At 47.9% G+C, this 17,908-nt stretch overlaps 1 protein-coding gene across 2 annotated transcripts; it reads right to left on the reverse strand.

Annotated features, from left to right (window-relative positions):
- Nucleotides 1–2,947: 2,947 nt before the first annotated feature.
- Nucleotides 2,948–16,000, reverse strand: LOC144950567 (uncharacterized). Of its 2 annotated transcripts, XM_078880703.1 has the most exons (10): nt 15,662–16,000; nt 13,673–13,766; nt 11,872–12,000; nt 10,739–10,846; nt 9,582–9,671; nt 8,859–8,920; nt 7,520–7,835; nt 6,656–6,952; nt 4,944–5,110; nt 2,948–3,862 (listed from the first exon to the last, which is right to left on the reverse strand). In XM_078880703.1, exons 1-10 carry the CDS (start codon nt 15,713–15,715, stop codon nt 3,698–3,700), a joined length of 1,482 nt encoding a protein of 493 aa, XP_078736829.1. In that variant the 5' UTR covers nt 15,716–16,000; the 3' UTR covers nt 2,948–3,697. The 2 variants fall into 2 exon arrangements, with proteins under 2 accessions (XP_078736829.1, XP_078736830.1); XM_078880704.1 differs by lacking the exon at nt 9,582–9,671.
- Between the last annotated feature and the right edge of the window lie 1,908 nt (nt 16,001–17,908).

The following is a 17,908-nucleotide window of genomic DNA, read 5'->3' on the forward strand; positions in this document are numbered from 1 at the left end:
GTTTTTGGCTTAGATCGCGAAAATATATTAATGTGTCGTGAAAGCCACCACCACCCGACACAGCCAACTTGTAAGGCTGATGAAGCTAGCCATAAATTTGGCTGTCGCCTGATGAAGCTAGTTGTAATTACTGGCGAAACGTCGTACTCAGATTGTAAATGTTGTGGCTTGCCTCTCCAACACACCGGTGTGCTGTACTAGTGACGAATTGGCACGTTCTGTTTACGTGACAACCCTTACTAATTGGCTGTGTCGGGTGGTGGCGGGTTTAACGACACATTTATATATTTACGCGATCTAACCCAAAAAAAACTCTATTCTGGATGATATTGGTCGCGAAAGCCTCCTGCTGCGTGTTAAACCAGTGTGGTTGTGTGACTCACAAATGTTGCTGCGTCACGGTTTTCTTGGGATAAATGAAGGTGCTTGAAGCCCTTCATCAACCTGCGTGCCTCCATGGATTTGTGGTGGACAAGGCCCTGCCCCCCGAACAGCTCCTTACTGATCAGGGGTGACATTTTTCATCGAAAAACTCCTACGGGATGTGTGCGAGGCCCCAGGCACGAAAAAGAAGCGCGCTTCCCCATGCCACCCTCAGGTGGATGGCGTGGTGGAGCGGCTGAACAGAACGACAACGTCCAGGCTCTGCCGGGTAGTAGGTGAGGCTCCACGTGCCTCCACGGGATTTTTCCCCCTTTTCGTCGTGTCCGGCCTGATCCGCCCATAGAACCCCAGTTGGGTAAAACCAAGGGTGGCAACCACAGTCGGGTTTTTTTACAATCAGGTTTAATTGTCTTTTTATATTAAACCCGATCATCTGAGATTGGGAGAAATCCGGTTTAATTGGTTCTAATTGCAGAACCGCACTTCGCCAACTTCTCACCGATGGGCTTCATCCATTCCAAGCGAAGGGACTCACTGGCGGTGCCCACGATTGTGGAGGAGAAGCTCCTCGTGTTCATCACGACCAACCTGCCCGCCGCATTCTACGACTACCCCGTGCCCGACGCCCCCCCCCCCCCCCCCGAGTACGACAGCAGCACCGACGAGGAAGCAGCCTAAGCCTTGGATCAGAGTTTCATATTCATTAAACCAGGTTTTAATTATTCTTTGGTTCTTTCGGGAAAGTCACGTATAAAGATAAAATAATAAATTATTATTTTATCTTTATACGTGACTTTACCGAAAGAACCAAAGAATAATTGTTGCAGTCACGAAAGCTCCAAAATTAAGATCAGGTTTTAATTCCCCGAAATCGGGTTTAATTGTATTACAGAAAAAACCCGATGCCTGCCGCTGGAAAAATCGGGTTTTTTTCCATCCCCGTTGGGTAAAACCCCTAGGGGTGTGCCCCACCGACTGTGGCAGGGCCCGGTCTCAATGCGTTCGCGCGCAGTCGGGACGTCGCCTTTGGTTTGTTCACCCGTCGTGTCTCAAGCCCTCCCTCCATCATCAAACAAGCGCCTCATCTCCATGTCCTGTTCCACCGCCCGGGCTCTAGGGTGTCCGACAAGCCACAGCAGCCGCCCAGGGGCAAATGTAATCACCTGCGCATGCTCCTGTGCCACCCACGGAACTGAGCCACGGTGCGGACAAGTCACTGCTGGACCCTGCAGCACACTCCGGTTCGGCAACAAGGAGCCGAGCAGGAGGTGGCTGCACCTCGTTGTTCACACGGTCTTGTTGTTGCTTACCCATTTGTGAGAGTCACTGATCTATTACATAATTGACAAATAGTTCACTACTTTAGTCCACCTTGGTGTTGAATAGATCAGTACTGATATATTACATAATTGCATATACCTCCACCTCCGCCTCTGATCTCGAATCTTGACGGGGTTCAACAATGATGACGTTATCCTGCACTATTTAAGACCGGGAGCAGGTAGATGGTTTCACTATTCTGGCAAATCGCCCGAAGATGCTGAATGTAATTACCAGCGAGACGTCGGACTAAAATTATTAATGTTATGGATCCGCTCTTCAACACACCGGTGGGCGAAAGTAGTCAACTATGTCTTTTGTCAACGTGACACAATTTTTACTGATTGGCCGTGTCGGGTGGTGGAGGGTTGCGACACGTTTATAAATAACGTGATCCAACCCAAAAACCTTTATTATGAATAACAAGAGGTTATGGACTCGCAGTTTTTAAAATAATATTTATCACCATTTTAAAAAACAATGGTGGAGGCATCATTCCATGATTGCGGTTTTCAATTTCTGTGTAGAGATTTGATCTCGGAGTTTTCACCTTCATACTGCGAAGGGCAGTGTTGACTTGTGCAGTCTGCCATCTGCACTTGACAGCCAGTCCGATTCCTGGGCGAAACATTTTTTGTTTTGCTAAAGAGATCTGCATACAGCTCCTCCACTAATTTTAAAATATCTCAATCATGAGCTTTGGTTTTCTCTTCCTGAATTGTCAATCATCAACCTCCTTTTTCCTGCTTTCAAGCTTCCATTGCTTCGTTCATTGTTGTGCAGTGTTCTCAGCGTTCTCTCATTCTTTTCCTCATCATTTTACGGAGATCACAGTGATGGAAACAAAGTAGTTTTCATCCACAATAAATGATAGAACCAAAAGGAAAACTGGCATCAGAACTATTTACGGCTGTAAGTTGTGTTGATTTGTGCACCTCATCACCTGAACATATATTTGATTTGAAAGTTGGATACATTATTTGACAAGTTAATGATGTCCACATTTTTTATTGGTATAAAAACATTTAACTTCAGGTTTATATATTCATTATAAAAAAACATTTTATAAGTGAACAAAAGTCCACGTTTCTAGGATATCACACTTTCAAATGATGACCGACATTTTACGTTCCATTTCTGCTCTAATAGTATTTCTAGTCATCATAAATCTGCCTGACCCCGACTGTCCCCACCCACCCGACTGTCCCCACCCACCACAACTGTCCCCACCCACCAATACAGCCGCCATTCGCCACTAAGTGACGGTGACATCACCACAGTACCTGTGCCAGGCCAAGTGCACTTTGAGGCCACGTAAAGTGTCGAAGGCTCGCTGACAAGTCTCGGGACAGACCCAGCAGGTGCCATGGATTGGCTGACTGAGATGACCGGTAGATGCACTACCAGCTGTGCCCCCTACTGTGCCGACTTGCTGCGTTTTAGCCGCCCGGTGCTCTGCTCATTGTTGTGAGCGTTGCTCCTCTGCCCTCCGTTGTTGCTGGAGGGCGACTGCCTACAAATTGCCTAGCAGCGTTATTCACGAGCCTCCTCTATAGAGACCGATTTTGACACCACTGGTACCAGTCGTCGGCAAGTCTATTCAGCGCTACATCATCACGTACCGCATTAGACCATCTCTTCTCCAGCCTATGTCGTGCCCGTTTAGCCCCCTTTATGCGGCCAAATAGAAGGTGACCAGGGAATGGCTCTGACTCCTGGCGACGTACGTTTACCCGGGCCTGTCCACCATTATGAAGGCCCTTAATGATTGTGAACAGAGAGTCAGGGACTCCGAATAGATGAAAAACTGCTCACAGCCCTGGCCTGTTGATGGTATCATAAGCCTTGACCAGGTCAATAAAGCAGAGATGTGCCCACCTACTGTCTCCACCCACCCATATACAATTCCCCTTGAAGCTGACTGGCTGTGAATTTGTTGTTTGCATAAATGTTATAATAAACCAAAGATTACTTTTGGAAGGGGGGGGGGGGCTCAAAGCTTCAGACAAAACTCCGTGAGCTGTGGGTGGGAATCTCGGAGACCCCACACGATCTCCCACAGTTTGCTCGCGCAACGCGGATGTTTCTTCACGACATCCTGCAGCGTGACAGACTTCTTCATCTCCGTTGCCTCTCCAAGCAACGTCGCCTCTGTCTCCTGAAACATCGGTGATGACAGTTTCATGCAATGTCCTTTTAAGATCAAGATGTCTGTGCAGCTCGTGTCGTTTATACCGCCACACCTCGCCATTCTGCCAGAATCCACAAATGCTACAAAGTATATTTTGTATGATCATTACGCTTGCTTACCGAGGGAAGTTTCATGAATGTTTTTTTATAAGGGTCTTGCCACGTTTTTCACAGCAGGGGGTTGATGATTGCTATGCTCTGTATATTTTGCGAGTAATTTTTAAAACGTGGCAAATTTGGAGCATGAGGCCAGCGCGTAAGGTCTGCTCCTATGAATGATGTCACGGGATATGTAACATCCACTGTGACACAGACGGCATGTAGTTGTGTGGTTAACACGCCCAGAGTATCAATCGGAGTGGCCGCCGTGACCCTCTTCAACAAGCGCCGAATGCGCTACCGCGAGGCCATGTCACCGCCCTATAGAAACCAAACTTGAAAGCTCCATTTCCTTAGCATCCCATTGTCTGGCTTTAGCTCGTCTCCTTGGTCAGCAACCGCTCTGATTTCCACTTCAATGCCAGTCTTGGAAAAGTGCTCTCCTCCATCCTTACACGTGTCCCTACCATCGTACGATCCTCTCTATGACGATGTCGGCATCGGTTTCCTATTCCCAACTTCCAAATTGAATGCAGACTTTAACACCCACATGTTTCAACAAACAGCAGCAAGGGTTGCTGAAAGGACACATCGCTTGATCAGGAAAATCCTGCAGAGAGGTCATCTCTCCACAGCCACCTGTGGTGGTGATTCCAGGATTGAGATACCCAAGTTCGATACCTGGCCATGCTCATCATCAGCGGCAGGTGATATCAGAACTGGTTCTACCTTTCCTCCTTCCCTCCCCCAACAACTGACCAGCGCAGTTAAGCATAATATATACACTGTATATACACTGTACGTCTACACTGTATATATACACTGTATACATAGAAAAGCAAACGTGATGTCCCAAGTGGCATGTGGTAGCCCGCATCCATTTATGGATTGAGAAATAACGATATTTATTTGAGTGTACACGATGACAGAAGGTAGAAAGTGGTGCTCACCTTAGTGATGAGGTTTTGTTGGAGGAGGTGACGTACAAGAAATTTTACATCACTTTGCAGTATTTTTATCAGCTTGGGGAGGCAATTCTGCAGAGTATTGCTGAGTTCAGCGTCGCTACGTTGCATGATAAATAAGGGGGAGTTGTTCAGAATTTCCATGAAGAACCCTGAAAGGGAGTGACAAGAACAGAGTAAACAAATAGGCGACGTGCCTACATCCCTTATATGCTTTCCATATAAAAGTTCAAAGTATGTTTTACACATCACAATAACCACACGACCTTCTGGAAGTGCAGCATTTCAGCAGAATTGGTTCACTCCAAACAAAGAATGGAATAAATGTGACAATCAGTGTCTCATCAGCAGAACAACGTCTGTTTGAACCAATGCGAGCAAACTGCCGGCTTTTTATTGCCAACCACCCTGTCAAATGTGGGTCCGGGTTTGACACACAAACAATAAAATACATAACACAAAATAACCATTAGCGTCATTATATAACTAAATGAACAAGGAACAGGAAAGCACGGCATCGTTATCTACCCCTACAGTGATTAGGAGAAGCGAGGAGGGGTGCAACGTTAGTTACATTTAGACGATACGTGGTGCAGTATTGGACACTGCATACATTTGTTTCTCTTTCTCAACATTCATCATACAAGTTTTATTTAACACTAGAAAATATTAATCAAATGTTCCATTCAAAACACTTCCTGTTGAATGTGTGGGTTGATGTAGGCTAACATAAAGCAAAAGGAGGGTTGGGAGTTGCATTACGAACTGTGAACCAATCTCGAGTTTTCCCCATTTGCTTTTGAGTTTTCCGATCACGGGTTTTCCGTTCGCGGCTATTTTCAAAAACGCAACCCCCCGCGACGGGCCAGGGTTTGCCGTACTTCGTCTGGCGTGAAAGCAGGCCGATGTAACTGTAGGGATGAAATTCGTAACAAGTAAACCCGTAAAAACAAAGTTTTTCACTCTAAATCCTTTATATGCGTGGCGGCTAGAGTCCTCTCGTCCTCTGGCTTGAGATGGCTGCCACCTATGGGTCAGATGATTGTCTGCCAGTATTAAGCAATTGGTAATTAAATATTTAATTTGTTTTCCCTAAACAGTGTAAAATTTTGGAAATTATTTTTCACGAAAATTAATTGTCACACACAACGAGTCTGTGTGGAAAATGTCAGCTCGATTGGATCACGGGAAGTGGGTTAAAAAACGAGCGAAAGATTTGCATGGTCCTAAGCAAGCAAGCGAACTTAATATAAAGGATTTAAAAATATATTCGCCTGTGGAGGACGCGGGGATCGATCCCGCGACCTTTGGCATGGGAGGCATGGGCACTACCAACTGCGCTACTCCGCCACGGCCTGTGGACGGGTTACGCTCTGGGCTCTTATACTGTGACGTTCAGCCAAAGCCATGAATGAGTTCTATTTGAATATATGTAAAATATTTTTTTTTTGCCTAAAAAGTGTAAAATCTTTGAAAAAATTTTTCACGAACATTAATTGTCTCGCACAACGAGTCTGTGTGGAAAATGTCAGCTCGATTGGATCACGGGAAGTGGGTTAAAAAACGACCGAAAGATTTGCACGGTCGTAAGCAAGCAAGCAAGCACGCAAGCAAGCAAGCACGCAAGCAAGCAAGCGAACTTAATATAAAGGATTTAAAAAGGCGAGACAACAGATATATCCTTATATCCCACTCACCGAGAGAGCGCAGCCACGTGTGTAAGTGGGCGTAGTGGACGTGCACGGCTTGAAGGGCAAACAGGAGCTTCTCGCAGCCTTCGTCCCCTCGGTCGATGAAGTGATTCAGAACATTCAAGGTGCATTCCTCGCTGTTTGTGAACGAAGGCGCTTTGTAAGCTGCCAGGAATCCGTATTTTTTTAACTTGTCCACAAGGTGGCTCGGATTGGAGCTCAGCCATTGCTTAAGTTCGAGTTTCTTCGAGCGAATAGCTCTCAGTGACTGTCCTTCCACGATGACTAACTTCACCTTCCTGTCTGTGAGAACAACCGATCGAGCACTTGATTACACCTCCTACGCGAACACAGCATGACATGCCATTGGCTGAACTATACAAGTCTCACCTTGGTGCCTACAGAGGTCAAGAGCGCTGACCCCGGCACCACTAAGATTACCGGGTTCGAATCCAGGAAGCTGCGTGTGATTAAACTGACTTCTTAAGTGAGTTGATGGTTAAAGCCCAGTTACCAATGACTGCACACAAACCGATGGCGTAAAATTTTGTTCTGCACTTAAGTTTGCAAAATCACAGCGGAGAGAGTTAAAAATGAAATGCACTGGTTTGACCATCATGAATGAACATTGATCTCTGTGGCAGAGGTAATGGGAAAGTGCTGCCTCCTACTGTGTAGGCCCGAGGTCACTTGCAGGGATCTCAGAGGTTGCTCTGTGGTGTCCGCTTCACTGGGCCGCTCTGCTCTCTCAAGCAAAGTGTTGCACGCCTTGTGAGAGATCCATGGAGAGAATGTGTGATGCCGGTAGCACAATCGGGAAAACATTATGGAAAAATAAAAACGCTTTTAAAGTGGGTACATCTCTCTTACCCGTATCCATCAGCCAATTCCACACATCAGCGTAAGTCTTTCTCACATCAAAGAGGGCCCTCAGCAGGACACGACATTGGTGCTCTCCGCCCATCATGAAATTTGTGAGCACAACGTCGATGCGTTCTTCAGGAGGCAAGGCTGTGGCTCGTTTGTAGAAGTCACGTGACATCAGATTGTTGCTGTCGAGGTGCTCCAGAAGGTGATCTGGGTTGACTCTGAGCCAGAACTTCAAATCCCTCTTCTTGTTTTTCAGTAAAAAGAACGCCGGTCCGTCCTGCTCGGCCTTAACATTTGTAATCAGCATTTCCAACTCCTACATTATGAGTGAACAAAAACACAGAGTCCTTGATGAAAACAGTGAAGTACTCTCACATCTAACTGTGTCTATGTACATGCACAGCCCTTTAATCAATCCACTGCTCCGAGGGTCTGCCCCTGTCGTGCAGGTCACGGGGGTTATTTGACCATTCTTCACCTTGCAGGTCAGTGTGGGTTGGTGAAGGGGGCGTACCTGTACCGGATCAGAAATCTCCTCCCACTGATGGTAGCTATGGATAATAATGAAGCTCAGGCGACTGGATCGATTGGGCTGTGCACTAACCACAGAGTTTCTGCCAGTCGTATCACAGTTGCCTGAGGACAATTGCAAAGGGATATATACAGTGGCACTGGGTAAAATGCTCGTAATGTTTACACATTTTTACAAAGGCAATCGATACATTGTGACAACGGTGGACGATGCAACCTGGTATCTCGAAGCGGTTGCACGCAAAGTGGAAGTTGCCGAGGCTCTGATAACAATTTATTCATTTGCAGCTGGCATTTCCCCCACGTAACGCTATGGGAAATCGTTTCTCAATGTTAGTCTATGGGCATTCCGTGTTCCTGTGTAATCCTATTGGCAATCGTTTCAACTTAAGCCACCGGGATGGTTGGCAATCTGCTTTGGAACAGCAGTTGTGAGCCACCAAACCATCTCATGTGTTCAAAGTAATAATTTAGCCATTTGCAACACTTGGTCAGAACAGTCATTAACTCTGTTCACAGACTTATATTGGCACTCCACATGCATATCGCCTCGTTTTATCATTTTGTTTCAACGTGTTCATCGGATTACAGGCGTAGATAATACAAAATAGCATTGAAATGTAACGGATAGTCATAGCTTGTACTCTAGTGGTAGTGCCTTATGCCCAAAACTACAAGCCAGCCTAGCAACCGTCGGGAAGATTGGAGTGATAAATGAAGCTCCTCATGTGAGTCCGTGTTTTGATTCAAAACGTGGCATGGATTAACACGTCGTCATAATAATCGCACTCATTACAGGGACACTCACGTCTGACTGGGGCCGGAACATGGGTAGTTGATCCTTTCGTTCCCATGTTTGTTTTCGATTTTCTGCAAAACATATACATCAATGTTTTATGAAGAAATAAACTCCTTAAAAAGAGTTTTAAGAGGCTTTGGCCTTTCCGGCAATAACACAGCACGTGTTAAGATGTCCAGACCCCAAATAGACAACAGCTGTCATTCACCACACATGCTCGTGGTAACACACACACACAAACAAACATGCGCTGATGACAATGTCACGCATTGTCCTTGAAACTGATTGGCCACACGAGAGGCAGCCGCCTCCACGGCCCTGTCTCACCACCCGTGTTAGACCAGAGAACAACCACAAAATGTGAACGGCACAAGGACAATGCAAATACCAAAAAGAGAGCATAGATGTATAATACAACTACATATTTCTGCTGCCCTCTGACAACCTGTTTGTGCATGGTGGTCTCCCATCCAAGCACTATTATCCAGGTTCATCTCTGCTTAGCTTCTGAGATCTGACGACATCTGGGCGATTTGTACATGACAATACAAATCTCAGAGTGAGCTCTGTGATATCCACTTCTGTAGGCAGTTCTCTAAACGCAAGGGGGTCGCAACTGCTCAGCGAAATATATCAAAATTCATTCTTCATCATATCACATGATGACGATAGCACGATCAGGGAAAAAGGGAAAACATCATGAGCAAGTGACAATGTGCAGTCAGTACTCACTGAAGAACTTCCACATATATCGAGCGATCCAAATCAGCAATAAAATAAGAATGAACACGGCCAAATGTGTTACTGGTTTTACTATCGCACCTGGATAAAGCAGATAAACAACAAACATCAACACAGGTACGCACGTTCTTTGCCTTGTATTAAAACACAACCTCTTCATGAGATTTGTTCTATCGATCATGAAAGCCTACGTGTTAACCCTAAGGTTGGAATTGTGAAACAAGTCAATTGTGTATATCACCTACTTATTGACAATTTTCCAAACCACATTTTACGTTTAACGATCAGCTCTAAGTACTGTAATTTTGATGTTTCTCCAAATGGTTTCATATTTGGCAATAACAGTTTTGAGAATTACTCTTGAAATTGAAACGACGACGATATTGATAACCATCGGTACGTTAAACGCGTGTTCACGGCGCCAATAGAATTTGCTTGGCTGTGTCAGGTTGGTGGGCGATTCGCGATACAGATTTGGTCAAATCATGCTGTGGTCGAACACAAAATCAATGATGAATCACTTCATTGGCTACAGACGCCCTCGTCAAGCTGTCTCGGTGTGAGGCGACGGTCTCGTTGTGAGTCTGTGGGTTCATCCGTCCTCTGTGGCCAGTGGCCGGCGACTGTTGAAAGGTAGAAGATCCATTTTGTGTTTTTGTCTTTGACCAAAATAGTTCGAGAGTCGTATCACACGCAGGGCCACTTGTACACAAACACAGACACACGGCAGCTATACAGCAGATGACTTAAATAAACAAAATAGCTGATGGATAAACAGCCTCTATTTCGTGTGTTCCCTCTTTAGTTATTCTTTCACAAAACACGTTTGACTGGTGTAATCATGTCGTCACCAAGACATTCCATAGTGACCCATTCCCTTTCATATCGAACAAATTGATTATTATCGTTGTGTTATATTACGTTTAAGATTCAAGAAAAAAAAAACGTCTTCCAGCAAGCGGGGAAGCCAAAGAGTCACCGCACGTGGCTCTGGAGCTGCAGGTTGCTGCCCCCTGGCTCCAGAGCCAGGGGGCACGAGGGGAAGGGTCACCAGGGGGTCACCAGGGGGTCACCAGGGAAGGGGTCATCAGGAAAAGGGTCACCAGGGTAAGGGTCACCAGGGGAAGGGTCACCATGCGTGTCCGTACCTGGCTCGGTCATCCAACAAGTTCTGGTCTCTGGATTCCACTGAAGGCCCTCTTTGCACCGGCACTGGGTATTCGATGCGATAGTGCATGGAGTTTTAATGGTTTCATCTGTATGGAAAGCAGCATGCGTAAATCATAAATGCAACTTTTAGTTTATGTTGTGATCAGATGAAGTTTGCTGGAAGCAACGACAACTCCTCCATGTGTTGCACTGCTCAGTCTACTGCCACAATGAGATGGACGTGGACTCTGTTAACTGCATATGCCACGTGATGCGTTGCCATTACATGGAGACAGAAAACCATGCCACATCCTGTAACCCGCACTTCCTATTAGCATACGTACTGTGCAGAAGAAGTTCAACATACATACATAATTTTTCTTGATATTTTATTATACACTGTATTCCCCAACTACAATCCAGGTAATACCAATTCTCATCTTTAATGTGAATATACCAACTTCGAATGGTGGCCCATGCAGTTCCAATCTTCTTTAGTTTATCCAGAAGAAAACTGTTATGGGCTGTGATGACGTATTCGCATGTGTGTTGAACTTCTTTTGCACCGTACGCAGCCAACCGTGCTAATCGGAGGTGCGGGGGAAGGACAACAAACTAAACACAAAAATCAGTTCTAATAAAATTAGTTTGTCATTCTAGACGATGATGATTTAAAAGTGTACAGCTCCAGAGGCTTCCCAATATCGGAAGGAAGAGCGTTCCAGACGGCCGCAAAAGCGCGTCTAAAAGTGCACGATGCGGTGACTGCCGTCTTTGATTGATGGCCAGCCAAGAGCCGCTGCTGCTGTGAGTATGACCGGAGTTGAGTGATGGTACACGCGTGATGGTATAACTGCAGTCGTAATGCGGAATTCCTAAGGCATGGTGAAGGTGGTGTTTTGAGGAGGCGCCACATCAATGGCGATGTTTTAAATGCACCGAGCGTCGAGATGCTTCTGCATCTCAAACTGCCGTGAATGGCGATTCCGTAGACCTCTCAGATCTTCGGGGATGGCTGGATTTGAGAGCATTCAGTCAGCTGAATGTTCTCGGTGATGGTTACAGTCGGCCGCCCCACACTGCGGTGCAATAGCCATGCCAATGCTGCCTCTATCGATCACGATGTCTTTACCTTTTCCACATTTCTTACACAGGTTACAGGATGTGGCGTGGTTTTCTGTCTCCATGTAGAGGCCCTCGGGACACAACAAACAGAAAGCATCCTTTCCATTCTCTGTGCAGTCCACTGCCTTGTAAGTTCCTGCAATAAAAAGAGACATTAGTCATACTGATGAGATGCCAAATCATGCGAACGTGCTTCAGTTATTGTGTGATTGGCTAAGTCGTGCTCATTGTAGAGTTGGCTACAGTTCACCGAAGGTCGGCAGTGATCCATGAGTCAACAACAATGATGTCTCAATTGGCCCAGTGCTTGCTTGTGTTGATCCAATGCCCCTGAAATTATGCACTCCCAGAAGGCCGTGTGGCAGATGAGGTGTGTCAAAAATACTTTAATCTTGGCGGTGTCGGGTCAGTTATGGGAACGAGGTATTTTGGCCGCTTATTTATATTAGTTTGTTCTCCCCAGTGACGCTGCTGAGTATATTGTGCTGTCGAGTGAAGTTTGATGGTGTTAAACGTGGCTTGTTTTGTTCCGGTTTTGAAGTGAATACTGTACACACGACCGACGCCCCATCTGGCGAGATCTCAGAAGCTGAGGGTTTGCAGCCGCATTACTGCATCATTCCGCGTGCTGTATCACTGCACCACTCAGCCGCACAGCTCAAGAAAGTAGTTCATCATCGACCGCTCAGAAACTACGTTATAACGAGAAGCGTTATAACGGCGTGTGTTCCGCGTTGTGCGAAAAGTGTTGTCGTGCGAACACCGCCACGCGTTAAGCGATGACTCGCCGTGTAGTGAAAGGATGCTGAGAGTGACAGAGGAGTTGCATGGAGTGGAAGATGGTGGTCAAAATATCAATGACCTGAGACATTCCGATGGCATTGTATTCATTGCAGTATCTGAGAGCGATTTGCAAAATACGCCGGGTAAAAATTATGTAAGGAAATTAAAGAAAGGATGAACAATCCACTGTATACACACACACACAGGGTGTTTGTTCATACCAGTGAAGAGGTTCAAGCCTCAATGTCAAACACAAGTCTGTGACGTCCACAACCAGCAGGTGCTGTGGGAGCCAATTAACTCTTTAGGAGGCGTGGTAACAGTAGCCGCAAGGCACGTCACAGCGATAAAGAGAAGCATAGAAAATGGCATCTCTATTGAAAAGTATATTATTATTCACAACAAGAATTAGAATACTTCAGTGCTAGATAGGAAGTCTGATCTCCTGTGTGGATGTGAAAGCAGTGAGTCTATGGGTGTCCGTGTGAGTCTGTGGGTCTCTATACGAGTCTGTGTCTCTATATTAGTCTGTGGGTATCTATGTGAGTCTGTAGGTCTCTATGTGAGTCTGTGTGTCTATATTAGTCTGTGGGTCTATATGTGAGTCTGTGGGTCTCTATGTGAATCTGTAGGTCTCTCTGTGAGTCTGTGGGTCTCTATGTGAGTCTGTGGGTATCTCTGTGAGTCTGTGTGTCTCAGAGCTGAATGGCAGGAGGCTGTGATCACCAACTTCTTTGAGAGAGAACGTGACTCATGTAGAGAAGGAAGCCGGTCGACCGGTTTGTTTTGCTGCTGCTGTTGTTGTTTAACAACCCAAACACGACCTATCAATGTTGTGGCTTGGCTCTCCAACACAATCGGTTGTGCTGTACTAGTGACGAATTGGCACGTTCTGTTTACGTGACAAACCTTACTAATTGGCTGTGTCGGGTGGTGACAGGTTTAACGACACCACATTTAAGCGATCTAACCCAAACCAACCTTTATTATGAGCCCTAACATGGCACAATGTACGATTGATTTACCTGCACGGCATGGCTTGCAACAGATGTTGTTACTCGTTTTGTAGAATTCTGCACTGCAGGCTTGACAAGACACCAGCCTGGTGAAGAATACAATCTGGAAAGAAAAACAAAAACGTCACAAAACAGTCACGGCTCAATGTGTACAGGACATGGGCATTTAAACATCCGTTGTGAGTGAACAGCGCGTGTGGGACGATGGCTCCAGTCACAACGCGACACCTGGGAAGCGACAGCGGAATCACCGTGGGGGGGCAACAGCAGCGAGTCCCGAGAAGTGTGGAGGGGCGATGCCTTCACGGACTCACTCGACATCTTTACGGCGCCTACAGACCAAATGGTCAACAACGTTGCGAAGGTGCAGCCCCGCAACTGCCTCGCTCACACCACCGCCGGAGGAAGGGCCTCCAAGAGGCCCTCTACAGAGGAGAGTTGGCCTACTCTTCCACGCTCTTCAGACGCCTTGAAGAGGTGGGGGCGCCAACACTTTAACTCACCGCACGCGACCTGCCGATTGATTTCGATGACGTCATTCATTCTGGCATCTGTGGGAAAGCGCTTCGCAGCTCATCGGATTCCTCCGGGACACAAACACGGGAGGTGGGGGGAGGGGGGCAGCGCGGGCAGCACGGGCAGCAGGGCAGCGCGGGCAGCAGGGGCAGCAGGGGGCGTGCGAGTCGGGACCGGGCGGGCGGGGTGGGGGTTTGGTGCCGGCGGTTGCAGTCGCAAACGTCGAGGAGAGTTTAACGACAAATTTGAATTGTGGGTGGAGTAGTGGCGCAGTGGTTAGCGCACTGAACTCTGCGTGCACCCTGCGGGCTGGGTGCACGCAGTGGCGGTTGCGGGCTCCCTGCTGTATCGATCGGTCAACCTGCACGGACCTGGGGAGACGATGATCGATCGAGCCCCGCCGACACCGCGCGGGGTGACTCAGAATCTGTTTGTCCTGGAGGAATCCGATGAGCTATGAAGCTCTTTATCACCGATGTCCAATGAGGGTTTGTCAGAAAGTTACAACAACAACGATACAAAAACACGGCAGGAGCGCGAGGTATAAGGAAGTTGTGCACATCACTGAAACTAAATACTCACTCATTTACAAATCGCAATCGTATATTATTTCCTGCCAATGTTTCAAGACTAAATGCGAGTGGGCAAGGCAGCAAAACAACCACAACAGTCACAGACCACACCAAGACAACAACAACAAGTCCACCCGCTCCCTCACCCGCTGACTCACCCACTCACCCACCCGCTGACTCACCCACTCATCTACCCATTCATCCACCCACTCACCCACCCATCCACCCACCCGCTCACCCACCCGCTGACTCACCCACTCACCCACCCGCTGACTCACCCACTCATCCACCCATTCATCCACCCACTCACCCACTCACTCACCCACTCACTCACCCATCCACCCACCCGCTCACCCACCCGCTCACCCACCCGCTGACTCACCCACTCACCCACCCACTCACCCTCCCATTCATCCACCCACTCATCCACCCACCCACTCACCCACCCACTCACTCACTCACCCATTCATCCACCCGCTCATCCACCCACCCGCTCACCCACCCACTCACCCACCCACTCATCCACTCACTCACTCATCCACCTACTCACCCACCCAATCACCTGTGTGTCTGTGCGTGTCCGTGTCTGTGCGTGTCTATGTCTGTGCGTGTGTCTGTGTGTGTCTGTGCGTGTGTCTGTGTGTGTGTCTGTGCGTGTCTGTGTGTATGTGTGTGTTTGTGTGTGTGTCTGTGTGTGTCTGTGTGTGTCTATGTATGTGTGTGTGTCTGTGTGTGTCTCCCTCTTCAGCTCAGGAGTCCGGCACATCAGCTGCCACATTCTCATCTCCGCTTCTCGCGCGGCCGGCTCCGCACGGCGCGAACAAAGTCCGACACACATCGCACATTTATACAACTCGCAAGACGACGAGGTGACGAGTGCGACGAGGTTGAGCCTTGGGGGGCGACTCACCCCGAGGGCGAGCGAGACGACGGCTCTCCTCCTCGCCCAGGCTCCTCCCTGCATCGCGCGGGCCGCGAGTCGCCTGCCTCGGTGACCTCCACGGCCGCATCGGTGACCCTGCGACGATCGACCGCAGCCTCCCCCGAGACCCGCGCCTCGTGTCTTGTGAAGCAGCAGCAGCAGAGATCTCTGTGTGTGTGTAAAATGTTGTTTTTGTGTTCACGCCGTGGAGTTTTACATCACTTTAAAACCTGGCGGGGAGTCGCTGCGTTCACTCGGCCTGCATGCTGCTGGGCGGAAGGGCAAACGAAACGAAAGAGGAACCAAAGCAAGAGTTCTCTGGGTCTTTCGATCTTTCGGTAACGTCACGTAGATAACAAAAGATTACGACGTTACGATCACAACACAATCGATCGTCATTAGGAGGAAAAAAGACGACAATAGCATCGCGTTAGCAGTTTCCCACAAACGTATCATATTGTACTGCCATGGTCGTAGTGCTTTTCTGTGCTGATATGACGACTCGAGATCGCTCCCAGCGTGTTTGTTAGACTCTCAGCATCGCAGCTCCGCTACGCCTGTTTCCCATCGACTGCGGCGTCGCCCATGAACACCGCTGTGCGGACACGACCTCTGGGTTGCGAGAGGCTCGCACCGACGTTGACCTCTGGCGCGAGGAGGTCAACCCGCGACCTCCGCGCTGCAAGTTCGTGTCCGTGCGGTGCGTGCCGAGCTGCGTTGGCTTTCGGTTGCCGAACGAATCCATGGATGGTCGCACTCATGACACACAAAGCGCTTGTCGCATATAAACCACAATCCCTCGTTGATCTCGGCAAGGAGTATAAACCATAATACAGGTTTTTTTAGATTAGATCGCGTAAATATATAAATGTGTCGTTAAACCCGCCACCACCTGACACAGTCAACCATTAAGAGTTGTCACGTCAACAGAACGTGGCCAATTCGTCATGAGGACAGCACGAACCGGTTGTGTGTTGGAGAGCCAAGCCACAACATTTACAATCTGAGTACGACGTTTCGCCAGTAATTACAACCAGCTTCATCAGGCGGACAGCAGCCAGATTGGTGAAGTCCACTTGTTTCGTTCCTTAAATATAGGCGTAGATGTGGTGACAACACCTGTGAACCAACATCACTGTGCACTTTGAAATCATCTACATTGACAAACTCATTTCTTTAGAACTGCTTTTTGTGTGAAGTTTGTTGTCCTTCCACCGCACCTCCGATTGGCACGGTTGGCTACGTACGGTGCGAAAGAAGTTTAACATACAGTACATACAATGACACCCACGGTAGCTTTCCCGTGAGACTATACTACAGACTGCTTGATGGTCAGAGCAGAATCTGTGGTTCGTCACGACTCACTGGAGTTGCGATGTAGCGGTTATCGCTCAGCGTTCAGAACCCGGTCACCCGAGTTCGATTCCCGACTACGGGGAGGATCGGTGGGCGAGTGGAATCTGAGCAGGTCACGGGCCCCACCCCTTCAGCAACCAGCACGGACCGACGTGGCGAAGTTTGGTTTGACACCTGCCATGACCCAAATGGTTTTGGAGGCCTCCAGCGGTGGACTGAAAAAAGCCTGTAGTGAAACACATTGTCCTGCGGAGGGAGCTGGTAGGAACGTTGGGTTGCTCAGTCAATGGCCAGGGTCAATGGCGGCGTGGTGTATTCCGCAAAATACTTAGGTTTTTTCGGTAAAGTCACGTAGGTAAAAAATAAAATTAATAGAAGTAATAATATAAATAAAATAATAAATCACGACGTTTCGGAGGCAACACAAGTCTCCGTCATCAGGTGGGGCCGTCACAGCTCAGATGGGACCGTCACAGCTAAATTCACTTGATGCAGTAAATCTAGCTGTGACGGTCCCACCTGATGACGGAGACTTGTGTTGTCTCCGAAACGTCGTGATTTATTATTTTATTTCTATTATTACTTTTATTAATTTTAATTATATTTTTTACCTACGTGACTTTACCGAAAAAACCTAAGAGTATGAATCCTTGCAGTCACGAAAGCTTCAAATCTATAATTATTCCGCAAATATGCCCGACTGTGAGGGCGGGCACAAGCCGGCGTGATTAGGTTAAACGTTGAGTTTTATAAGGGCACCACGGGGTGACCAGCCCCTCCCCACCCAGCCCCACCCTCCCACCCCCCACCCAGCCCCACCCCACCCTCCCCACCCAGCCTCTCCCCACCCTCCCCTCCCCACCCAGCCCCTCCCTGCAC

This window comes from Lampetra fluviatilis, chromosome 58, assembly GCF_964198595.1.
Source record: "Lampetra fluviatilis chromosome 58, kcLamFluv1.1, whole genome shotgun sequence".
Classification (NCBI taxonomy): Eukaryota; Metazoa; Chordata; class Hyperoartia; order Petromyzontiformes; family Petromyzontidae; genus Lampetra; species Lampetra fluviatilis.